Here is a 26,125-nt window from a genome sequence, read left to right as displayed (position 1 = left end):
GCCTCCTGACAATGGTGAATTTTAAATCCAAATGCAGAAATAATTTTGAAATGGAGTATTATTGTACACAGAGTCAGAGCAGAAGTCTCAGGTACTTGGAGCACCAGTTTGCTCCCTGTTAACCACAAAACAGGTTCTCAGACCAGCACTCCTCGGTACAGACCACAAATAGCTGACACAGGGGTTTGAATACAGGAAAGGTGACAAGGATTCAGTGCACAGTAGTGTATTTTTTCCTGATTTTTTTTTTCTTCAAAAATCATGCTCTAGCTCAACACAACAACTACTGTTTAGCTTATGGTGATGCCTTGAAGTTCCCTGGTTATAGCTTTCTACACAAATCTGTGCAGAAGGGAAGTCGCTGGAACAACTGTGGGAGCTTGACACACAGAATGAGTTAAAGGTCTTTGCTGGCCTTGTTTGTTTTACCAAAGCAGCATTTCCAGTCATAGTCCAGAGAAAATAAACTTCCAGCCTACCTGATTAAAGAAGCTTGCCCTTGCCACTGTTGTGCTCAATTTAATCTGAAAGCTACAGTGAGACAAAAAACTGTCATTAGGTTTAAAAAAAAAAAAAAAGCTGATTTTTTTATTGGATTTTGTATTGCTTAACAACGAGGTACAGACAGGGGCTACTTGTTCCTATGCTGTTCATGGGCAGCTTCATCTTGGCTGTGAGAACGGACTAATATCTATGAAGGCGAGAATGGGAGCTTGAAGCCTGGCCAGTGAGAGCCTGAGAAAGGGCTCCGGCAATCTTGGTTTGTTTTCCTTGCTCTAAGAAAAGAAAGGGGGTTCAGGAGATTAAAACACAGATCTCACAGTCCAAACTCCTGGGGTCTGTTCCCAACTCTGCTGCTGACTTGAAGTGGAAGCAAGTAAATTTGCTTCATCTCTCCGTGCCCCAACAACTGCCAGGTAACACAGAGGAGATGCTGCTACTTCATCGTGTGAGCACGTTTGCAAAATGCAGGGCTCGGGGCCCTCATGTGAAAGGTGCAGAGGATGCACACACCGAGTTGTCTGCTACAACCACAGTCATTGTCACAGCATTCCAGCCAAGTGCCACCTCTCCAGCTATGCTCCTCGGAGCCCGCCAGCGGAAATCACAAATTATTTCCACCAGGAGGAATGAATATTGAGCTGCTCGCATAATGCCAGAGGTCAGGGCGAAAGACAGGCATATCAGGGCTTCCTGGCAAAGGGGAAGCCTGAGCTCATCCTTCTGAGGACAAATGCAGTGTCTGTAAGGATTGTACTACACCTTTGTCCTCAGGTGGAGCTGGCAGCGTGGAGTTTGTAACTTGTCTCTGAATGATCCTTCTCAGCAGTCTGATAACGATATCCCTAATCAGTGACACACTGCAGCCTTGGTGCTGTAAAGTTCCTGAAAAAGCAAGAGCAAGCAAGCCCACCAAGAGCATCTGGGAAGCCACCAAGCACAACAGGATCAGCCAGCCCTGGCTGATGGCTCCTTCTCCTACTGCCTCCTCGAGGCAGGGGAGGCAGTAATGGAAGTTGTAGGAAAGAAAGAAGGGAATCAGAAGCTGGCAGTGAAAGAGAGGGTGAAGAGGGTGCTCCAAGTAGGTATTGTGCTTAAGGGTACAGGGGATTCCTGCTTCCTGACCTGCTGCTTGGCCATTATTCCATATGGAACATTCTCCAATGCGTTGTCTGATCTGCTCTTATGCTACCCAACTCCCTCCTTTCCAAGCAGGCAGGCAGGTCTGCCAGCTCAAAAGTGTCATTGCTGAGAAACTGCTCCAATAAGCTGTGCAAAACTGCTTTATTTCATTACATTGGGTTCTGCCTAGTCTTGGGTACCCTTGGAACTCCCTAAAAAAATACTTCCTGGCAGCAAGCTACTCCTTCCCAGCATCTACCACACACCACGGGCACACACACAACAGAAGCATGAAGCAGCACACAGAGAAGTGTCCACTATTCAGCAGCTGTCCCTGGGAAGAGCAGAGGCTCTGTTTTCAGCAGTACACGTGTTGGAGCTCCATGACCTGTTCTCCAAACTCGCCATGGACTATCCAGCTCCAAGAAACTATGCAGGCTGCATGAAATGCACCATTTGGTACTGGAACGTGGGAACTAGCCGTGATCCTGCATGCTTTCCTCTTGCAACGTCCCCTCTCCGTGCTTTGATCTGCTGAGAGCACCAGGAGCAGCATTCTCTTGATTAGCAAAGTCCAGCGCTGGTCAGTTTGGTGATCCATATCCTGGGAGAAATACAGACAGGGCTGTCTCTTGGTGTGTGTTTTCCATGTCCCTCTGCCCCGTCACAAGCCTGACAGCTGGGCACCGTAAGCTTGTGAAACCACTCGAGTCTCGGATGACCCGGAAAGGCAGCTGTCAGCCCGACGTGCCGTTCTGTGCCGGATGGCACTGGACAGCCTGAGCTGACACACTTCTTGGAGCAGTCTGCACACAGCTGTTTGCAACAGCAGGCACAGCAAACCGCAGTGAGACAGCAGCCCGGGTTAAGGTGGTGCTCCCAGGGCCACCTTACCAGCTGCCTTCCCAGAACATGCAGCCAGCTCTCCTCCTGGGCTCAGAGGTGTTCGCTCCTCTCCAAGAGCTCGCTGTGACAAGCACTTTGGGAGCTGGTTTAGTTGCTATGTGTCACACATGGACCAGCTCCCTTTCTCCTGTGCCTTCCAGGCGAGTCTCTGGGATTGAACTCAGCAGGCAAAATACATGGGAATCCTAAAGTCCAGCTAAGCTACCATTCCTCTTCAGCATGGGGATGGTTCTCTTTTCCAGGACCACAGCCTGCCCTACTTGCCTCCTACTGTTCAGGGAGCAAAAGATGCCAGAACAAGACCATGTTGGAGGGGTGGCAGCAGGAGCCAACTTCTTTGTCCCTAAAACAGGACAGCAGCTTTGATTTCTGCACTGCTTCCAGCTTCCCAATTATTTGGGCAATGGGGATGGGTTCCTGACTGACTTCAGGGCTGCTCTCACATTTCCAGTGCTCCACTCTCTCCCTGTCTTCCTTCTGGTAGAGCAGGTAGCCCTGCGTAGGCATGAGGCAGGCTGCTGTAGAGAGCAGGGACAGCATTTGGTCCTCATTTCCCCTGTCCTGGAGAAACACCTAGTGACAAGACACCATCGTGCCTCTACATGGCAGTGCCAGGTGGAGCTTGAAGCCCTAAAAGCAAAGGTCGTGTGTGCCGCCTGCCTTTGTGTGTACATTAGGGCTGTTCAGACACATGGGGCGAGACATGAAACCCAAACAGCATCTGCAGGCAGCCCGCACATCCTTCTCAGGACATCCAGCTCCACAGAAGTCAGGCATCTTCAGTTCAGACTCTCCATCAAGTCAGCGATGGAACAGACACTACACAGCCGAAAAACTTCTTCAGCCACTGACAGCGGGCTTGATTCATCACCCAGTCAAAACAGAGAAGCCTGGAAGCAGCCTCATTTAGCACTGGCTGGAAAAATTCTTTACAAGAAGCTCCCAGACATGTTCAGTAAGCACTGAAAATCAAATCATCCCATGCCTGTGGCTTCTTCTCTCCTTCACTGCTGGCTACACCAGCCCTCGTTAATGTGCTGAAATGCCTGCTTTCTCCAGGCCACTAGAGTCAGACGGCGCGACAGCTGCGGTCTCGAGCTCATTACTGGAGCCCTTCAGAACCAAGAACTCCAGCAGAATGTCCAAGAGGCAGAAAACCAGGTGCCTGAAATGGAGAGAAGACAAATCTTAGCCTGGTTGGGGCACAGTGGAGCTGGGAGATCAGCTCCAGACGCAGAGGAGCCAAAGGAAGGCTTGTACCTTCCTCACGCAAGGAAGAAATACTCTGCCTGCCTTCGCGAGACAGACAAAAGATCTCATACCCTACAAGAAAGGTTTCAAGGGATGGTTCGGTTTCCCCCCACCCTTCCAAACCAGCAAGTGTTTGGAGCTGATGAGCAGCACAGGAAGTACAAATGCATCTCCTAGAGTGAGGTGGCACATGCACTTCTTTGCAGTTAATCACAAAAAACATCGCTTTTCGAATGTACAGAAACAGGTATGCAGAAAAGCACCATCTACAAATACATGCAGCTCCCTAAGCTCTTCTAAAAACAACAGACTAAACCAGGATTTGGTTCTGCTTCCTCCCAGGACATCTACAACCTAAACAAGCCTGACAACATAATTAATATGATTGACTCAATAACCTCCAGCTAGACTGAGGTCCTAAAACACACAACTTCACGATAATTGTCCCAGATTCCCTTTGATAGCATACAAAGTCTAGCAAGATTAGCCAGATAGGCTCTGTGCCAAGAAGCTGGCAGCGTGAAACTCACAGCAGAGCCGTGAGCATAGCTTACGGGACCCACTGCACAGGCTGCTGAGGTAAGGAGACTAATCAACATACCTGTTGATAACAGGATGGCCCAGGGACTCCAGCACCAGGTTCCAGCTCATGCGACATTTACTGGTTCCAAGGATTTCTTGGATCACATCTGTCAGCATCAGAGACAAAGCTTTAGGAACAGCACGTCTCCACTGTAGTAAAATGGGCTCAGCCTCCTCCTGGAGGGTGCCAAATCAACGTTTGTGATGGTGCTCTGAGCCTGAGGCATCTCGTGCACGATATTACCACGAGAAAAAACATCCAGGGACAGGAACTGATTGCCAGGAAAGTGCTTCAGCCTGGAACAGCATACACTGGTAGCACTTTTCCATCCCCAAAGGATACTAAAGGGCCCCTTACACTGCAGCAAGGAGTTAAAAGTTCAGGCTACACTCACATGGATTAGGCAACAGCTGCTTCAATGCCAAAGGTCCCCATGTCAAACTTCAGGAGGGAAATCCAGTGCAGCTGCACTCATGATTTCAGCCCAGTGGAAAAGCCACTCTGTCATCTCTAGAGCAAGAAGCCAAACGATTGCTGCGTGCCACAGGCTGGCCTGAGCCCCTCCTTTCTGGAGTGGCTCAGCAGGAGCAGCACCACCAGCACTAAGAAGGAATGTGTGGCAGTCTGCACCTGGGAATCACCAGGACACATGCCCTTGCTCTCTAAGCTGGGCTGTTCCCTAAGTGGTTGTGCAAACTGCCTAGAACTGGGAAATTGTTGCTTTGCCTTGCAGGAAACCATCCAACCACAAAGGTTGGGAACATTTCTCAGTGCTTTGGCACAAGCAGACTCCATCATGGTAAAAGTATTTCCAGAGATACCAATGCACTGGAGGGTTCCCCAGCCTCACCTGCAGCTCCTGACCCGTCTCTGGTGCCCACTTACCAGGCAAGATCCCCATCAGGCTCTGCAGGGCCTGCTCTGCTGCTGCTTTCTTCTGCTCCTCTGTCCTGGCTGGTTTAGGCACGGCTGGTAGAACTCCTCCGGGCCAGATGGATTCCTGCAGCAGCTGGAGGTACTGGACCCAGCGCTGGGTGCAGGTCAGGTTCACCACCTGGACCTCCAGCCACCTGTGGCACAGGGCAGGAGAGAGAGATCAGAAATGTCAGACTTGGACCAACTACGGAGCTTTCTGCTGAGGCCACGGAGGGGAAATCACCTTGCTGGGCAAGTTAACATGCACTTTTCAAGTGTGTATATACATAAAATACATTTTCACAAGTTAAATTAGCTGAGCTTTCCTGTGCACCAGATTTAGGTAAATGCTTCCCATCTTACAAACACATGTGAAGTCACAAAGGAAAAGCGAAAAGCAGTGAAAAGCTCCATTGCCCTGCTGCCCACGTGAAATCAAATGAGTTAACGTGTCTCCAGAGAGAGCCCGGCTAAGGGATACAACTGCAGTGATGTCCATGCACAAGCAGATGACAGAGCTCAAAGAGCTGGGAGAACCACCCCCATCTCCATCTTCCAAAACTGTTGCTTTAACTCTAAAACAATCCCTGTGAATGACTGGAAGGATGTGAACGTGGTCTGGCAACCGGCACTCCCCTCATCAGCCCCTCCGCTACCAAAAGAGTCAAGGGTGTCTCGGTGGGAGAGCAAAATGCACCCTCCCCGGATGGTGAGGCATGAATATCCTGCTGCTTCCCCGTCCCCCCGTTGCAGGCAATGAACTCACTGCAGCTCCCATCCAAACCCCGTGCTGCACATCTATTAAAAGGAAGCGTAGGTACCTGCCAACAAAACCACTCGCTGGCCCTCCTGCTGGGCCAAACCGTGCCCTTTATATGGCAACAACCTGCAAATCCTGAGGCTGCGCCGCAGGAATGTCACTCCGCAAAAGGGCCCTGACGTGTTTGCAGCCAGGGCAGGGGAGATTTGTCAACGCCACCCAAGCTGGTCAGGGGAAGTTTCTCCATGCATCAGGCGGACCCTCTTTCCAAGGTGTTAAATCACTTCCCTGTGCAGCAGCAAAGGCCATGGCCATCAGTCAGGACTCACCACCGCCTAAAATCTTTCCCCGCCAGAACAAGGGGGAGCCAGCGGCCAAATCCTTGACGCCACCGAGGTCAACGGGAGGGTCCCCGTTGACTTCTTGTGGCTGGGACTCGCCCGTGGCCGCCGTCCTCAGCAGCAGGAGATCCAGAGACAGAGAGGAGCGTTGGGCTGGGGTGGGCAGGGAGAAGGCTTGGATTTCGCCAGCACTTCCAGAGTCCCAGAGGAGAGGAGTCCGCAAGCGGGGCCAGGAGACCCGTTCCTCTTGGCAGCTGGCGTTCGTGCTTGCAATTCCGTCACCACTACGCCCCGGCAGCTCACAGTACATCCAAGAGCATGGGCCCTGCCAAGGCAAACTTTATTTAACCTGCGCTCTGCCAGACTGTCTGCATTCTTCTCAGGCGAGGCATTTGGGCCAAGGGCGTCTTTCCCCATGCAACCAGGGCAGCGCCACCAGAACATCAGGAATAGCAGCACCTAAAGGTAAGCGGGCAGAAGGGCAGGTACCGCTCCCTTCCTCAGCAGGAATCAAGATGCCTAGCTGCAGGCTGGTAAGGCTGCACACCTAGGAGAGACCAGCTGTGAAAGCAAGGAGTGTTAAACCTGATCGGAGCCTCGGTGCACTGCAGCAGCGAGGCCAGCAAGCCTCAGGGCAGGGCGGTGCTGGTGCGTGCTGTGCCATCCCAGGAACAGCACTGGGGATGGAGACACACGGCCTTTACACCCCGTCTCGCCAGGGACCCCAAGTACTGATGCTGCTACAAGATAGCACAGAGATCCACAGCTTGGCTGCCACCAGAATAACAGGACGAAATGTCACGGCGCTGTCTTGTCTAGGAAAAGGCCACGTCTGAAAGACAATTGTTTAAAAGAGTTTATCTCCAGCAATCCGCAGAGTTTAACACCTTTGGATCGTGTAAAACCTTCCAGCCATCCCCGACCAAATTAAAGTGCTAAACTGTGGCTCCTCGAGGGAAAAGAGCTTTCATTAACATGTTTTCATATACAATCTGTTTTTCTAATTGAGAAAACATCTGACAGGCAACAGAAGTTCAGAGACTTGGGGACGGAGCTGCAAACAGAACAACCCCGCGTCTGGGGACAACGGATCCAATGTTGACTTGAATTTCACCTCAGCAACAGTTACTTGTCATCCTTTAAAAGGTTGCAAAAGGCAAAGAACAAACTCTCTTCTTCTTAGGAACGCTCCTAAAATAGCAAAAATTCAAGCAAATAGCACGGAGAGTGAAAGCTGAACTTCGAGAAGAGAGCACACATTTCCAGACAGCTCAAGAGCGGACTGAGAAGTGACGAATGCTGGAAGAACCCAAACAAACAACCTTCCATCTCTAGCTCTTTTAGTCCTATAGAGTCCCCAGGACGAGGTGACAAGGCCTGGAGGTAACACCTACAGATCTTATCCCGGGTTATGCAAGTGCTTGTAGGTCTTCGTTCCCACAGCTGCAAAACACAGTCAGTGGATGGATTTTCACTCCCTCCAGCAGCTCCCTGCCTTCCCATTTGGGAAGAGAAGATCAGGAAGGGCAGCAGCTCAGAGGATGGACACTCTGGTGCCCTTTGCCAGCCTACCAGTGCGTGGACCCATCCCAAAAGCAGTAGGATGAGACGAACCACCACATCGGTCCCTCTGGCTCAGCACCCTTCCTGCAAGAGCAGCTGATGCCCTCAGATGTTCCAAAAGATATGATCAAAGCAGAGCAACCTGTCCATGAGGAGTTTTCCTCCCTGCTCCCTCCAGTTGGTGCTCTCACAGCCCTCAGCCTGCAGCAGTCCCACTACCATCCACGCTAGGGACACACACTGCAGTTGCACAGCAAGCAGGGCCATGCCTGAGCAGCATTTATTAAATGCCGAGGAGCAAGTTAATTCCTCAGCACTCACAGCTCCATCTGCAACTCAGGGAGGCTCCCACCTAGCTTTACTGAGAGATCCTACCTGAGCAAACCCCGGGTTTCTGTGCCAAACTGACCTTTCCATCAGGCCTTGCTGCTCCAGTGCTAGGCCAGGCTTAAGAGTTGACACTTCTCACACAGGAACTCCAAACACGTGGGCCCAAAGCTGACCTCCACCAGCTGATCACAGATGATTTTTCATACTATTAAAGGACGAAACATTTGAGATCCGTGTGCCACATCAAAATTGCACAACCCCCAGCTCCCAGGTAGAAATAAATCCAGTAAGAAACACAAATAGAGCTATCTTTTTTAAGTTACTATTTCCATTCTGGTATTTCATGAAGAAGTAGCCTTAATAAGAAAGAAAGAAAAACAAACCCATCACCAAACCATCTCCTTACACTTCAGTGGAGACCAGAAATAGATAGCAAGTGACCTCCTGGGCTCAGACGTTCAAATGCTTTGATAATGCCCAATGCAAAAAGGCAGACTGCAAAGGCTACGAGGTCCTGGCCGTTTGTCTGGAGGAGCATAGCTTGCCCATGCTGTAAGGGTCCTCCGTTTGAAATAGCTGCTGATGGAGGAATGAAATGGCTGCTAAAAAAGAGCTGATTTAATGCCATGGCTTAAGCTGGAACTCCAAGGTCAGCTGAAGGGGCCCATTAGGAGAGAACGGCAGAAATGCCCTGGGAATGAGAAACAAGGCCTGGGTGGTACATACCTTGGCTCTTCTCTGCCCCCTAAAAGTAACGGGGCTGCTAACGCAGGGCAGCATAGATAAACAGAGTCAGGAAGGACAAAGCTCTGTGTAAGGACCGGAGTTTAGCTGGCTCCTCTAAGTGGCCTGCCCAGAGGGTTCACCTGCAGAAAGAGAGCTCATCTCCACGGGTAAAGGCTGGAGAAGTTGGGTTTGTGTTGTCTGGAAAAGAAAGAAGGACCACAAATGGTCCAGTGGACAGGAAGAATTAAGAACTATCCAAACTTTAACACAGCTGCTCGGTGCTGATAAACCTCTGCTTTTCTTGTCCATCAAGGTTGGGAGAGAACTGCTAAATTCATTTGAGCTGAGGAATGTTTGGGTTAAGTATTCAAGAAAACCTTCTAATGCTGATTGTGATTAAAATCTGAAGCAACAGCAACTGTGATTCCCCCCCAATCTGGGGGTTGCAAGGATTCAGACAAACAAAATGTAGAGCCCATGTTAGGATGAAGAGGAAGATGGGAATGCCTCTACTAGTCTGCATTAGCTGTATAAATACAAAAAGCTCTATAAATACAGATGATTTGTGCAGAACAGTAGCAAGTCCAGCTCAACATCTGCCACCTTCCACCCCAGAACAAGGCCCCCGTTTCCCCGAGGTCAGTTAACACGGCGTGGCTAACCAGGAGCTCAAAAAGGGCCTGTGAGACCAAGGTAGTGAAAAGGATTTAAGAAAAAGGCAACGTCTGGAAATGCACAACGTAGTCAAGCATCTGACTCCTATGAATTCAGGAAAGACTGATATTTAAATCACCAGACCATCCCTCCCTTCTCAGTACTTGTCCCCCAAATTCTTCCCCAAATTGTGCCTCAAACCACAAGAATATCCTTAGCTCAAGGGCTCACGAAGAGCAACATTTCAATGCTTTGACTGTAAAACATTTCTTAGCAAAGCTTATAAAACCGAAGGAACAGCTGCAGCAGGCAGTTAGAAGCATGGAAAAACACAAAGGGAGCGCTTTTGCCCCCAGGCTCAGCTTTTAGCACCTGCTACTCCAGCCCACGTTCACCTTCCCTGCACCGCCGCCAGCAGCAACACGTGCAGCTGAGTGCTGGCACGCTCTGCTCAAACACCTTCAGAGCAAACCCACACTTGTCCAGGCCATCGGTAAACTCTTTGGAGAGGAAGGAAATAGAAAAGAAAAAAAAAGAAAGAAAGAAAAGAAAAAAGCCCTCCATAAATCAAACACGAAGCATCCCGAGTCCTTTTAAATTTCTGGCCAAAGGCACGCACGCAAAAAGTAAACTATCCTTCTCGCCTTACTGGAAACGTTCCTCTCCTGCTGCCCTATAAAAAGTTTACAATTGTATATGCTACGAACAATGCGTCCTGTACCCCTGCCCGAGCACACGGTGATGAAGTGTTTGACCAGTGAGGCAGCGGCCCCGTGGCTGAGTGCCTGCCCCTCGAACAGAGTGTCTTGCCAGCCTCGCACCTCCCAAACCCAGCGCGGCCAAGGGCAGCACACCGGAGGAAGGAAGAAACAAACGGAGCTGCGGGGAGCTGACCCAGGTAGCGTTGGCATCCCACGTGCCCTTACCCTGTTACACTTGCCTGCAGCAGCGCGGGGCAGCGGGATTTATTTTATCTGCTCGACCCAGCCCTGAGACGTGGAGCTGGCAGAAGCCTTGGGAGAGGTGGGCAGGGGCGACACTTTGGGGAGGGCAGGAGGAAAACCAGACTGCTCCCTACTGCTTGCAGGCATCAGGTTGTACCTCAGCATTTGGATTTGGGGCACGCTGCTGCCACTGCCACTTCACACGCTGCTCTCTCCTAAACACACCTGCTGCAAAAAGAAAGCTGGTAAACACAGGGGGCTCCAGCTCTCACATCCTCCTGCAGTGAGTTAACTGAGCCGCTCCGCTGCGTTTTTGCTCTTCTCAAGTTAGATCTCCCTGCAATGCCATGGGGCTCAGGAAAGGGGGGGGAAGCTACATGATTAAAAATCGTCCCCAAAACCCCTTGATTTTTAACAAAGCATCCCGGCTTTCGATAACATCTTCATCAAGTATTTATTGAGCCAATTAAGCTCTCAGCAGTGCCCCAGGGAGAGGCCAGGCTGTCTCAGCCAGGTCCTGCTCAGAGCAGATTGCTTCATTAGCCCACTTCAGAAACAAAATACATAAAAACACCATTAACCCTTCACAAGCCTGGGGAAACTAAAACCTGCAAGGAGAAATCATTTCCTCGCAATCCTTTTCTCCTTTGTCTCCTCTACTTGCAATAGGAAGTTACTTTTTCTTCTTAATTTGGAAAAAAAAAAAAAGTTGGCACGTATCTAATTGCTGAAACAGAGTCAAAAGGAAAAAAAGAGATGCAGTTAAAATAATGTTGCAATTGTTATCAAAGCACAGAGTGCTTGCTTCGTTCCAGCGGCTGTTTTTGGAAGAATGCTGCTTCTAGATGAGGGGAAAAAAAAATTGTTTGGGACAGAGATTCAAAGCCAGATCCAAAATTTCCAGGTGCTTGGAGACAACTGAATCGAGGCCCGTTTCCAAGCTGATTTTTATTTACTTTACACACACACGAAGACACACGCAGTCCCGAGGATTGCTTTTGCTGACATACCACAGGCCTGGGGTTCCTATTGCTCCCTGCAGCTCCGATAGCCGAGTCCAGTGACAAGGAGGAAGGTGCCGTAATGTGGCTCCCCCCCACACAAACTCTTGCTGGCATTAGCTGGGACACGAGTTCGCACCACTGAGGAACCCCAGCACCTCTACAGCCACGCAGATACATCTGCCCCTGGTGCAGAGGTGCTTGCTAAACGTGCCCGCATCAGCTCCCCCAGGGAACAAGCCAGAAGAGATCATATTTGGAGCAACTAAATCCATTCTGACCCTGCTCCTTTGGCAGCTTGCTGCTGCCAGCAAAGCTTGGAGCTGCTGCCCGAGCGGCGCAGTGAGCTACCTGCCAGCCACGAGGCCAAAGGAAAGAGGGAGCAGTGGTGCTGGGAACAGCTCTGGCACAAACCAGCACGGCTCCTCCTGGGGCCAGCCCTGGGCAGTGCCCTTTTCAGAGATAACACTGGCAGGGAAGCCCCAGGACACCCCCTACACCTGGTGACGTGGGTGTGGAGCTCACCTACAGCTCTGCACTCACCTGGCCCCGCTGTCGGACACAGCCCTGCGTGCCCACGGGGCTCAGGACGGCCAGGACGTGTCACTTGTGGGCAGTGTGTTCCCAAAGAGCCCGGGGCTGCAGGTGCTTGGCTGCCCGAGCAGGCAGGTTTACTCAGGGACATTTAAGAGGGTCAGGCAACACTACACGCCAGTGGCACTTTCAAGTCAAGAGGATCGAGGAGGCTGCCAAGGGTCTTTGTTTTTGCCAGTTCTGTTGGCACAGAGATCAAGGAAAAAAAGAGGGAAGAAGAAAACAGAAAAATCAGCAAGCAACACCCTGAAGCTACGAGCTCCTTGACTCACACCAGCAGTTGCACAAGGGCCTGTGACACCTGGCCTGAAGCTGATGGGCTCCGGCACGGCACCCCGAAGCCAAGAGGACAGCAAGAAGGCGAGGGCAGCCCGGGGTAGTGCACGGGGTAACCTGCAACAGCCTACCTGAGCCCATCCTGTGTGACGGTCACAGCACCGTGCCACGTCCCTGCTGAAGGAGGGACAGGAGGCAGAGGCACACAGTGTGCTGAGGCATCCTTTGGACCAGCACTGATGCCTGGATTGCTGCAGGGACCCCGAATTTGGCTGCAGTGCTGCTCGGCTGATGACCCAGGACACTTGTTGATCATGGGCAATGGAAGCTGGTCTGGGATGCTCTCACCTGGAGGGCTGTAAGCCGAGCGAGCAAGCCCCTGGCAGTAGGGCTACAGAAACCAGCCACGTTGCTGAACTGCCACCACTAGTGCACGTGGTGAATCAGCAATGGGGGGACAGGAAACTTGATGGCACAGAGGCAGGGATGGCAAGAGGACGGTGGTTTTCACCCCGACGAGCAATAATCCCTGTAACAGCCAACTCCAAGAACATTCTGGGGACAAGGGACATGTCCTGCTCTCCCCAGCCTTGCAGCCCCCATTGAAAATGCACTGAATATCCTAGACAATACTGGAAAGGCATCCTGTAATGGCCCACAGCCCTGCAGGCTCCAGCACTGGGGCCCTGCAGCACTGAACAGCCCTGCTCTGCCCTGCTGCCTACCTGCACACCCTGCGGACAGCCGGCAGCTCCCCCTCGTGCCAGCAGAGGCGACGCACCGCAGGCAGGGACAGCAGCCTGAGCGTTGTGTGAGTGCAGAGCCAGAGCTGGAGAGGAAGCCCCATGAGGAAAACTAGAATTTGGCAAAGCCAGCCAGCCCCCTGGGTGCCAATGTATAGGGAAACAGAGCTAGAACTTGCAAGGCACTGTGACCACAAAAGCCAGGTGGTCATCTGTGACCTGCCTCCTGCCTGTCCCTGGGTCTCTGGCTACGTCTCACGGGCTCGAGCATCACCTCTCCAAATCCACACGGATTCCCAGCCACCCACAAAGGCTCTAGTCCCTTCTTCCTTCAAGAACAGTGACTTCAGAAGAGGAGACTGCTTGCTGGGGGACAGCTGCTCTTGTAGCCAGCTCCTGGCAGGCTGCTTTGCTGAGGAAGAGGACAGGACAAAGCCTGGAGGAGCACCAGTGACCCAAAACGAGCAGCAAGGCAAGCCGCTGAGCTCCTGGGGAAGGCAGGGGTGCTTTGTGTTTATCTGAATGTGGAACACAGCACCCCAAGCTGCCTGCTGCATGTGTGCTCCCCTAAACACACAGCCACCACCGCTGGGGTTATGGGGTGTGACAGGTCCCCTCCTGTCAGCTCGGCGGTTTGCATTGCTGTGGCTCTCTTGTGATGCACGGGAAAGGGAAGCCAGCAGCTCTGCTCCTGGACCTGCACTCTGGAAAAGCACCTACATATAAATCCTCCCCAGAATCCCAGGCTCTGCTGGAAGGAGATGCAGACCCAGGAGAGCCCCAGCAGGGCAAGATGGGCTCTACCTGGCTCCTGCTGGACCCTGACCCAGTGACCAGCGTGCCACCAGGGACACAGCGAGGGCAGGGCGCGGGGTCACAGCCGCAGAGTGGCTCGCATGCTTGCCGTGTATTTTTAACGCCGCTTTGACTCACGGGCTCCAAAAAGCACACGGATTCTCCAAATGCTTTTTAGCTCTTTCCCCGAACACCCTCAGGGCCCAGAATAGCCCCAACTACCCCCCTCTGCCATCAGGTTCCTGTTGCAGCCTCCTGGTGAGAGCGAGATCTCCATTCCCAGCCTGGGGGAGGGAAGCAGCAGCCAGCCAGAGGAGGGGCACGGAGCGGGGTTTGGTTACAGGCAGGGAGAGGCACACAGAGCCTGCTGGAAGCGCTCCTTGGCCCCAGGGTTGCCTGGGCTCCCAGCAAGCCTCCTCTCCACCCACCTCTCCTTTCTGCTCCAAAAAAGGATCACTCCCTGTTACATAATGGGATGAGCGCCCTGCTCAGATGCGGGCTTGCAGACGCGGCCTCCCTTTTACTTAACAATACCTTTTTCGGTCATACTGCTGTCCTTCTCGCTGCCCAGCTGACAGTCAGGGGAGACGGATAGTGCCTGGCTCCGGCTACTTCTGCTACAGAGAGGAGAAAGAGGAGTGTAGAGGGATGCTCCCTGCAAACGGAGTGGGATGGGGAGCTCTGGCTCACCAGCAAAGTAATGCCGGGCACTTCGTGTCAGCACAGGGGTCCTGTGGGCACAACACACCTTGGAGATCAAGCTCCCAAAGGAGAGGGGACTGGCTCTCTGAAATTTGACCTCTCTGCTGGTGTTTCTTTGATTTCTCTGCTCTCCCATGAGGCACACGTGGTGCACAGCAGCAGCAATGCCCATGGAGGAGGCTGCAGGAGCAGCACGTTTCCCAATGACCAAGCAGAGAAGCCTCCAGCAGCAGCCCCCTCCTGACACCCAAAACACTGCTAGGTCGGTTTTCCAACGCCCACCACGTAACCCAGCTGCTGACAGAACAGAGGAGGGCTTCCTATCAGGGAGGATGACTCCACTTGTGCTTTGTAATTAGCCACAGTCAGGGACAGGCTGTGTGACGCCTGCCACCTCGTGTTCGTCCACCTCTTCTCAGAGGCAGGAGCAATGAAGCCTCGAAGAGCACACGCTCCCAAACAGCTTCGGTATCTCTCCACCTGCACAGGGTACCCCGACACAGTGCCTGCCTGAGAACCTGAACGAAGGCTGTGCTAGGTCCGGCCTAGCAGTGAGTACGTTGCCAATGCTTAAATGGAACAGAAATGCCACCTTGTGCCCTCGGACAGGCAGCTGGCATCAGGTCTGAGCCAGAGAGCTCTTGATCTGCTCAGGGCAGCAGAGACCACCTGGGTCAGCCACGAGAACCCATCTCAGCCCCCCTCCTGCTCAGGTATCACGAGAAGGGCCAGGGTGCCGTGGCAAGCTGGCAGGGAGCCCTCCTGCTCCCACACCTCCTCCACTGTGGGGACACCTACATCCCTCATCTCAATCATCTGCCTTGGGCACTGAGCTCTGTGATCTACCAGATCACAGCTTCTGTAACAGGCAGATTTGGGCTGCCCCCAGTTCTATGCCCACTGCAGCGTCCTGCCCCCTGCGTGGGCTTCCAGCATCACTGAAAACCTCTCACCTTGCTCCAAGATAAGACAACCTCTACCCTGATACTCTTTCCATTTAGGGGACCAAAGCACAGCCCTCCGTGTCGGGGTGGCAGCTGCAGCAGCAGAAAGAGGAGTGGGGGGTATTCCCAGCAGCAACCCCCGAGTAACACCGTCCTGGCAGCAGGTCAGCTCTCCCTGCCAGCTCCTTTCCTTCCCCAGCCCCTTCGCACCAGACACGCCGACTCCCGACTGCTCCAGAACAAGCCCAGAGCCAGTGTCAACACACAGCTATCAGCACAGACACACACAGACCCAGGGACACGTAGTTAGCTCAAAAGGTTCTTTTTACACCCAGCGGGAGGTCCTGAGCGTGGCACCAAGGGCTCGCAGGACTTCCCGTCTCCCTTCCAGCCAAAAGTTTGCTTGTAACAGCACTTTCAGGTTCCCCCAGAGCCACTGAAGCAGAACTGCTACAAACACATTCATCCTCATGTTCCCCTGCTAGCACAACACGCAGAGCTCCTCCACCTTCCAGGGCCAGGCATGTGCTTTGTGTATGACAGCTTCTCTAGTGGAAAATACCAACGCCACGTGTCTGTGCTGCAGGCCCCCTGGGTGACGGGGACACTGCTTATTAGGAGGTGATGACGTGCACGCTCAAGCTCTCATACCTCCGTGCTTACACACAAGGATTGGGTTCCAGCTCACTCCCCAAAACACCAAACCCGTTTTGGAGAAGCGGGAACGACACCCACCTCCTCCCACGCAAAGAAACCGACTTGGAGTGACAGCCAGCAGCCCCTGACCTCAAAGTGCTTCGGCAACCTCTGCTGAGGGCAGCTCAAGTTACCACCCAGGTTACAACGTGCTGCCCTGCACATTCTGACGCCGGCTTTCAACATCTCCTATAGAAGATAGGGTGCAGGAGTGGGAAAAACACTGCTCTGAGGCTCCCCCTAGCCGAAGTTCTCCTGGGAAGGCTTATCTTTTACTCCAAAGGACCACATCCTCAGCTAGCGATAGTCACCGACTTACAAAAGAAAACAGAAATGCTCTCTATTTGTGTGTCTTGGCCCAATGCCTTACCACACAGAGGCACTGGCCTCAGAAAAGCTTGGCAAGTGCATACCAGCTGGAAAGGAAATCTTTCCCTAATACATCTGTGGGTCAATGCCCAAGGCACAAGCATTATTGGCCCACTGCAGACTGGAGAGGGACACATCAGGGAGAGCAAAGGCCCCGGGAGATTGCAGTCCAAGCTGTTACTTGACAATTCCCTGTTCGCTGTGCCTGTTTGTTCTCCTTTTGCAGAAAGAAAAAGCTGAGGCCCCAGGCTGCGGTAGACCAGCAGAAGCCATTTCCTGCCTGGAGGGCTGAGGAGATGGGTACACTTGCTCCTTCAGTGAGGTAGGAAGCTTCTCACTCACAGGGCTGGATCCTTCCTTTCCCCTGTGTTACGAGGCAGAAGGCTGTCCACTGGGGTCATGATGCTGCTCACAGTGAAAGCAGCTTACCTTGCAAACCTCCAGGATGCTCACTGCACGTACACATTACACCTCCTCTACAAGCCCCTGATGTTTGATGCAACAGAAAGTATTTATCTGCATTCAGATAAAAACTCTGGTTTAGTCTCACTCGAGAGGCAGTGCTGCCACAGAGCTGTGAGGTTGGTCTCTGAGGCCGTACCTTTGAATGAGGGTCCCGAAGAGCAGGTGGAAGACCTTCTGGATATCCTCCGTGCAGAGCCAGCTCCAGTGATCCATCAGGAGCAGGCGCAGCAAGTCAAGGGCCAGGTCAGCCAAAGCTGTCTCTGAGTCTGCAAGGAGGAAGAGGAGGCTCAGATGAGGAAGCCAGCTCAGATCCTAAGTAAATATGGTAGAAAGCATCACCTGAAACCCACTCCTTTAGCCAAGAGCCTGAATGATGCTCTGCTTCCCAGCCTAACACTTCATGCCATGTGCTACAGCATAGCCAGTCTGGGGCTCCTGCCCTCCCAGCATCCTGCCCTGAGCACTCATTTCCTCTCTCCCATTCAAGCAGCACCATCCTCTTCTTTGAAGGGGCACACCAGAACTTGACTGCTCCAAGAGCAGCTTTGCTCAGTTCCTACTCAGCTCAGCTGAGGGATTATCAAGTCCCAGCCCATGCACAGGGATGGCAGCATGCCCAAAGCAGGTGAGATGAAAATACTGACTGCACATCGATGAGGAATATCTTTCCCAGTCTCCCTCAACAGTTCCCCCTCTTTCAAGGCAGTTTTCCAGGCGCAAAGCTCCGGTCGGTGTCTGTGGGCTGCCATCGTGTGGCAGGTCCAGGTCTCAGCAGGAAGATGTAACAAACATCTGCACACACCAGATGCATCAGTCCTGACAATAACCCCTGCACATGCCGACATATCCTGGGTGATGCTGACCGGGGACAGCAAAACCTTTCTTATTCCCAGATGGATGTCAAAGCCTACAGCACGCATTCAGCTTGCTAAAGCGACCTGCATGCTGCTTGGCCCCAAAGCATTGTAGCTGGGGTGCAGAACAAACCCGTTAACACACCACAAACCTGCCTGACACAACCACTCCTAGGCCAGCACCCCAGCCTGCACTGCCACGGCTGCTCTGTCGGCAGGGTGAGTTACTGCACAGCAGCAGCTCCTGCTCTGCTGGTCCCCAGCACCTCATTTTTCAGCCGCTCTCCCCCCGTGGAGGGGCAGCCGGCCTGCTGGAGATAACAGGGAGAGATTCTGAACCCTGGCTTGCCTCCTTCCCTCCCTGCTGCTCACCAGCTGGACTACTAACTCCAGGCCGTTCATTTGGAGACGGCATCCGAGTGTGCTCAGTGCCTCTTCTCTGGGCCACGCACAAGTCAGTCCTTGCTTTGCCCTTTGAGCCTTGACTTCCCTGAGCTAAAAGCAGAGCAGGCTGTTTAGCATCACTGCAGCCCCACAGGAAAGGAGTCGGGATGAAGTTCTGTTTATTCCCATTAGATCCAAGCCTCCTTCCCCAGGGAGCTGCTGGCCAAGCCCTCCGAGAGGTCACCCAGCGAGCAGACAGGGATGCTGGGTGCCTTCAGCCAGTCCCTCCCCACATCCATTCCCCTCATCCTGCCCTGTCTCAGCTCTGAGGCATCACAGACCTGCAGGGATTTGACATCAATTACACAGGATTTCTTTGAGAGTTCAGCTAACTTGGCCTGCCTGTATCTCTTGTCCTCTGCATGGAGCACTGATCTCCGATTCCAGTCCTGCTGCCCAGCAGCCCCAAAACAACTGCAGGCATGTGGTTCAAAGATTACAGGCAAGGCTGGTAGCACAGGCTAGGTTTCAGAATACCAGACCCATCTTGTCACAAGCATGTGCTTTCACTCAGAGCTTGCCAAACCTGAACCACTGGAGTGAAGTTTTTGGAAAGTTCCAGCTGATACAGCTTGGCTATTCCAAGAAGAAGATTAGAGAACATATTTTTGCTCGTGCTCAGGATAATCTTGTAACTGCTCTGAGAGGACAGAGGACCTCTGTGTTTCAGAGGAGAGATCTATAACCAGAAAGGGAACATTGTTCCTCGAACTGAGGTTACACATTTACTACTCCCACCAAATTCATCCAACCTTAACAACCTCAAATGTCCTTTTATAGTGTATGAACATATCAAGGCTAACTTTAGACTACCAAGAAACTGTTATTTGGCAATTTAACAGAGCCTGATTTTACAACATTAGCAATTTAGGTAGCATGTCCTTAAGAAATATCTCTGAAGTAACTGCAGCAAGTACACCAAGGTGAAGATCCACAGTGAAAGAACCAAGCCAAGACCCAATTTGCTTCCAAGAGCAATAAGGATCTCCTAACAGGACTGGAAAAGACTCAGCTTGCCTTCTCTTTAATGAAGGTGCAACAGGCATGGGACCAGCTCCTTGTGCTCAAGACCCTGCAAGCTGAGTGTGCAGGCTCTCAGCAGGCAGCTGCTGCACTACCAGGGGAGAGCCTGAAACAGGGCTGAACTCACCTGTGTCTGTGTCTGGATGTACTCCCGGTTCTGACGGGCCCAGCCTGTCTGCATCCTCCTGCGTGGGGCGTTCCTTAGCTTCTCTGTTTCCCTCACTCTCAGGAGCTTTGCTGGGGACTGCCTCCAGCAGCTTCTCCTGCTTCTGGATGAAGGACTCCATAGCAGCCAGTGATATGGTGCCAGAGACCTACAAAAGCACCAGTGTGTTAGCACCACAGTCTCCACTGCTCATACAGCCCCACCACCACCTGATTTGCAACTTGCTCTATTCCAATGGCACAACAAGGGCTGCTCGTTGCCCTTCTGCAAAGGCCTGGCGTGTGGGAACAAGGCTGCAGCAACCACAGCTTTGTGCCCGTGGATAATTCCAGGCCAGCATCCAAACATTTTAAATGATTAGGATCACGGAAGGATCACAAGAAGGATCTGAACTTACAGCGCTGCCCTCCCTCACGGAGTACACGATCCTGTCATGGGCTTCACTCACACTCAGCACTGGAGTGATTTTACTGGATGAAAACCTCAGCCTGGACCTGAAAAGGAAAAACACATCATGGTCAGGATTTTCTCCACGAGTGATGAGTTCCCAGTCTCAGCCAAAACTCCGAACCAGCTATGTTTGTCCAGTGTCAAGCCCAAGCTAAGAAGTCTGATTAGACCTAAAGTGGTTCAGAAAAGCATCTGCCCCCAGGATAACTGAGAACTAGCTGTAGAACCAACCATGTAATGAAAGCTTTAGAGTGCTTTTAGCATTCTTAAACATTGGCATAACCAAGGCTTCCTGGTATCTACCACACACACCTTCTTTCACAGCTATTTGAGATAGAAGCCCACATGCAGATAGGTGCGAGCACATCAGCATATCCAGGAATGTGTCCAGAAAACTGAGTTGAGACACTCAGCAGGATTGTGAAACCCAACTGTAAACACATATACAGAAAGGAGGATGTGAAAGGGCATTTTGGACTTGGGACAAATTGTAAAAAAAGTCTTTATCATGAAGGAATGTCCCATTCAGCCAAGAGATTTCAAAAGTTGAACTGTTTTTTTTTTTTCTTTTTTTAAACTTTTTGTCCAAAGCAGCTTTCCCTAGCAAAACAACTCTTTCCTGGAAAAAAAAAAAAAAAAAAAAAAAGTCATTCTCATGCAGAAACCTTCCCTTCTTCTGTAAGGGAACAATCAGTGGCAAGCCCAACAGGGCTCATCACTGCAAGCTCTTGGTAACAAACAAACTCTTGGTAAGCAGGAGAGGTGCAATGACCTTTAATGTTACTCCTAAATAAATATTCAAACTTCTGCTAGGAAAAGTGATGTGTCACTGCGTGAAGCACATGGGAAAGGTAGGAGTAAGCCTCCGGGTAGACAATACAGGTAAAACTAGCTGGAACACTGCATGTTTTCTTCATCACATTTTGAAATCTGCCCTGAAGTGCTGTGCATGGAGTAATTGTTCTCACCAGCAGCAAACCAATGTCTCACAAGCTGTAGCTGTATTTTGCAGTGACTCACCGCATGTGTAGGTCATGTAAATGCTTATGGGTAAAAAGCAATTCTTCAGGAGCATCAACATCTTTCCCAGCAAATGCCACCACCTCAGCGTTCCCTCAGGAAGAAACCACAGAGAAACCTCGAGCAGAAATTGCTGTGGAAACCTTCAGCGTTCCTGGAGAATCTTTTACCCAAACAGGAACTCAAACACCCTTGCTCAGCATGTGAAAGAGAAAGCAACTCAACTAAAATATGACAGCCACGGATTATCCAAAACAAGTGAAGCATCAAGTCGGTACTTCATGTTGGAGCCAGCTTATTGATGAACTCCACATTCTACATGAAGCACAGGAAAAGCTGAAGGAGCCCTTACTTGTTAGCCTTCTTCCCATCTGTCTGAGATTTCCCATCCACTTCAGACTCGCTAAGATCTTCCGTGGGGCTCTGGGGCTCTGACCTGGGGAACGCTGTCTTCAAGGTATCCACAATGGCATTGACAACAATCTGCAAGAGCCAGGAGTTACATCAATAATTGGTAGGGTTTTCCGGAATAAGAATCAGGAGTTTTAAGATTTGCTGTATCCCTATTTTCTATAAGGAAAAAAAAAAAAACAACAACACAAAAAAAACAATCAGCCCAAACTTTGAGACGGGCTCTGACCCTGTTTAGCTTAATGGCTTTCTGGGCAAGCTTGACCCAGTTACACAGAGTGCGTTTTGATTTTTTTTTTTGTTACTACTGCAGCAGGAATGGATATAGACGATAAAGCCCAAGAGGCAAATGCAAAAGGAGAGTCTGAGTGCAATCAAAAGAAGTTCACGTAAGCAGTTTCCCACTTGTCTACCTTGTCTATCCTGGAGACAACAAAGGGCTTCTTGACGAACGCGATTCTGGCATCAGTGTTCAGGGCGAGGAACTCCTGCACCTCCTCACTGTTGGCAATCTCAGGGACTGCACACAGTTGCTGCAAGGAAAGATAACAGCTTTAGGTCTTCTTTGAGTCAACTTCCACTTGTGCTTTACACAAGCAGGCTAGGAAAACATCAAGTGTGCTCCATTGTCTGTCAGTACAGAGCTGTCCTGATCCACTGCTTTCCAGCTCACAGAAAGCAACAGCTGCCAGCTCAAGGCCCTGCTACACGTAGAGGACAGTCCATTTGCCACCTCTGGCTGTCCGTCACAGACAGGGCAGTTGCCCCTCTGTGGCTCTGCTCAAGACAGCAGGGCAGGGAAAAAAAGTAGATATTCTCTGCCTGCACTTTCCCCAGTAATAGTAAAAATAAAAAAAATGAGTCTAGAGGCTACTTGTGAAAATGAAACAAACAAAAAACATACTTAAAAGTTAAAAGACACCAGCAGCCAGTGCAAAAGCCCAGCTCTCAGGTCTAACAGATCAGCAGTGACCTGATCTCTGCACCAAAGGAGGGGGAATGGTGAGAATCACCTCAGCAGCCATGGGAGGCAGTGGACACCAAGCAGGCACTGGGCAAGTAGCTCACCTTCAAGAAAGATTCTAGCAGACTTTTTCTGGCTTCCACTTTATCGCTGTCCATGTTGCCAAATGGAAGATCAGGGAACAGTTTCTTTGGGCCTTTGATATCTTCAAATAAAACAAATGCATTAGCAAGTGCCAGAAAACTAACAGCTGTATCAAAATCTCAATGCTCTCCCACTTAATACCACCACTACAAGCTGCCCTGCCCAAGATAATATGCGTCCCAGACCAGGCTGACTGAATCAGGCCTTAAATCCATACAGAACCTGCATTCTTCTGGATGTTGTACCATCCATGCCTTTAACGTCAAAGAATCAAGGACATCAGTTTAGTGAAAAGACTTGAGGTTAATTCCAAAAGCCCCAAAATTCTCAACAAAGCAGTTTTCCAACCCAAACCCCAGATCCATCAATATCAAAGGATTAAGTAGGAACATGTTAAATCCAATGATTTTTTTGTTTTTAAACAGAAGTAATGGTAGAAAAAAATATGTTTGCTTCTTAAATAAAGCTCATGTCCAACACTTGCTTGTATACAAACAAGAGACTTGCAGATACCCATTTCGATATTGCTGCTCACTGCTAAGGAACAAAACTGCAAAAGCAAGCACTGTGATTTAAATGGGAACAAGGATGGTTTTTGTAACACTGGAATTTGCAAGTTGGAAAAAAAAAATCCTCCAATCAGCTCTGCACAGGCAATGGAGGATGCGACCATCATGAACCGCCCAGGCATGCTCTGACAGTGCTGGATAACCCCAGAGCAGAGAGGGAACACAGACTGGGGTGAGAGGAAAAAGGACTTTCACAGAAAGCTGATGCAGGCACTGACTTTTCAGGAACTTGCGGAGCTCCGGTTTCTCTTCCAGTCTGGTCTGGAGGTTGAGGAACTCCCGGTAACGGCGGTTCACGGTGTGGTAGGCCATTTGCTGAAGGCTGCCTGTGCTGTCACCCTCCAGGGCTGTCTCATACTGAGGAGGAAAGCAACAGTCATTAATCCTTACCACCCCCAAAACAATCCCGATATACTGTGCTCGTTGCTGGCCCCACAACCCCCAAACCCCATGGAGCTCCCATCCAATAATTCCTCAAGATTGACCCTTCCCTGCATAGCACACAAATCTCTCATGATGAAGGGACTGTGTAAATTGGGATATAAGATGCCAGAAGTCCCACACAATGACTGGCCAAGGAGGGTTGTATCCCCTTGTCCTGCATCCAAACAGCCACTGTCACCATGCCTGATCTTCCCCTGCTGCCAGACAAAAATCTTTAAGCTACAGAAAGCAGAAGCCCGTATCTCCAAACCCCAGTCCGTGCTGCCCAGCTGTGGCAGGATCTTGAAAAAGGGGGAGGTGCCCAGGGAGCATTTACCTTGACCGTGTACAGGGTGTAGGGGTGGAACCCAGTCCCGCTGTGCTCCCGGGCAGTGATGGTCCCAGTTATCCGCAGGTTCTGGATGACGACCGGCCCGTCGGGGCTGTTGAGGGGCTCAAAGCTGAAGGTGCTGATGGGAGCTGTCGGGGAGGATGAGATCAGGGGAAGAGTCTGCCCAGGGTCTGGGGGACTTTGTGGTGGCACTTCTGATGCCCCCAGTTCTCTCCCCAAGCTGCAGGGCCTCTGTGAGGAGGATTTCCTGGGGACAGGTGGGCTCTCCTCCTCTTTCTCCACTGCTGGATCGATTTGGATGTCAGGGCAGGAGCTCAGAGCAAATGCAGAAGGAGGAAGCAGGCCAGCATCCACGCAGGTGCCATTGTTTTCCTCCAAGTCCCCCACACCATCCTCTGAAGTATCCGGTCCCTCGAGCACAGCGGGGGTATCAGGGAGGGTGTCATCGAGACACTCCTTGGCGGGCGATGGTGCCAGCAGGTCCACGTCCTGGCCAGGATCAGGTGCAGAGGACTCCAGCTCCAAACCCTCGCAAGGGAACAGGGAGCCCAGGGCTTGTGGGTGGAGGAAAGGCACCTCTGTGCGACTCAACCCACTTGCCGTGACCTCTCCCTCCTCGCCAGCAGCCCCGGGCACCTCCATGGCCCTCGGGGAAGGAGGCAGCCCTGCAGGAGCTGCATCTGGCTGCACGGCAAAGGACAAGCAGTCAGGCACCGGGGGCGCAGGGGGCGCCTCCTCTTCCCGGGGCTTCTTGGAGAAAGCCGCAACGAGCAGCAGGTTGATCCAGTCGGGATCGGCCATCTTCCTGACAGCGGGCAGCAGCACGTTGCAGGCCACCAGCTCCACCACCACGAAGCGTCCTGTCCGCGTCTCCAGGTGGGGCTGGGGCACCAACGCCTGCAGCAGCACCTCCACAGCGGCCCGGGTGTAGCCCACCTCTGCCGACGGGCTGCGGAGGGCTGGATGCGTGCCCGCTATCCGGCTGTACTCCTGCCACAGCGTCCGGCCGCCCTCCGGGGCGTCCCGTAGGGCCTGGCAGGCCTGCAGGTAGCTCTGCAGGTGGTGGCTGCAGAGGAGGAGAAGGCGTCGAGCCAGGACATTGCGATCCACCCGCCCCATCCGCCGCCTCAGCTCGGTGGCCAGCCCGGCCATGGCTTTCTCCACCTCGTCCTCGAAGGCGCGCTCGGCGCTGACGGTGCGGTACCAGGAGGAGACGAAATCCCGCACCACCTTGCGGATGGTGCCGGCGATCTCCCGCTCCAGCTGCTCCTCGGCTTGCGGGCTGGCCGGGGAGGGTCGCAGGGTGCCGGCGAAGCGCTCCAGCCTCAGCCGCCAGCCCGGCCGGCTCAGGGCGCGGGGTCCCAGCCAGCCGCCCACGGCCGCCAGCACCCCGCAGAGCAACCCCAGTGCCCGCAGGTCCAGCAGCAGGCGCAGCGCCAGCAGCCAGCCCAGCACCGCTGCCAGTGCCAGCAGCTGCCGACGGCGCGGCCGCCGTGGGATGCTATCCCCGTGGGACGGCATGACAGGACGGCCACAATGGGCTATGAGGTGTCTGCTGTGCTGTGGGGCTGCTCAAGCACAACCCCAAGGGAGTGGGGTTCCAACCCACCGGGATCCTTATGGGGACACAACTCCAGGGAGAGGGGCTCCGGTCCTCTGGGATCCTTATGGGAATGTAATAGTCAAGGAGCAGGACTGCAATTCACCGGGATCCTTATGGGGATGCAGACTGCAGGGAGTGGGGCTCTAACCCCAAGGGTGCTTATGGGGACACAGCCCCCAAGGAGAGGAGCTCCAACCCTCTGGGATTGTTATGGGGACACAGCCCTCAGGGAGGGGGTCTCTACTCCCACCAGGAGTCCCTTTATGGGGACGCAGATCAGGGCTCCAAACCACCGGGATCCTTATGGGAACGTAACCCTCAAGCAGCGGGGCTCCATCCCACCGGGATCCTTATGGGGCCACAGTCCCAGGGATCAGGGCTCCAACCCTCCGGGCTCTTTATGGGGCCACACTCCCCGGGCTCAGGGCTCCAACCCGCCGCCCTCTCCCCGCCCCACGGCCCCTCGTTACGCACCGGGCCCCCCGCTCCCACACACGGGCTCCTCGGTTCGGGGCCGGGGC

General features: G+C 52.4%; 1 protein-coding gene across 2 annotated transcripts; it reads right to left on the bottom strand.

Moving 5' to 3' along the window:
- Positions 1-26,125, bottom strand: SNX19 (sorting nexin 19). 2 transcript variants are annotated; one of them, XM_082778188.1, is made up of 12 exons: positions 26,079-26,125; positions 23,987-25,665; positions 23,445-23,583; positions 22,618-22,718; positions 21,963-22,082; positions 21,491-21,621; positions 20,066-20,162; positions 19,630-19,816; positions 17,318-17,447; positions 5,249-5,433; positions 4,382-4,469; positions 1-3,694 (listed from the first exon to the last, which is right to left on the bottom strand). In XM_082778188.1, the coding sequence occupies exons 2-12, from the start codon at positions 25,520-25,522 to the stop codon at positions 3,559-3,561; spliced, it is 2,850 nt and encodes a 949-aa protein (XP_082634314.1). In that variant the 5' UTR covers positions 25,523-25,665; positions 26,079-26,125; the 3' UTR covers positions 1-3,558. The 2 variants fall into 2 exon arrangements, with proteins under 2 accessions (XP_082634314.1, XP_082634313.1); XM_082778187.1 differs by lacking the exon at positions 26,079-26,125 and having other exon boundaries at positions 23,987-26,053.

The sequence above is a fragment of the Aythya marila genome (assembly GCF_965140915.1).
Source record: "Aythya marila genome assembly, chromosome: 23".
NCBI lineage: Eukaryota > Metazoa > Chordata > Aves > Anseriformes > Anatidae > Aythya > Aythya marila.
This window is presented reverse-complemented; position numbering and strand designations above follow the sequence as displayed.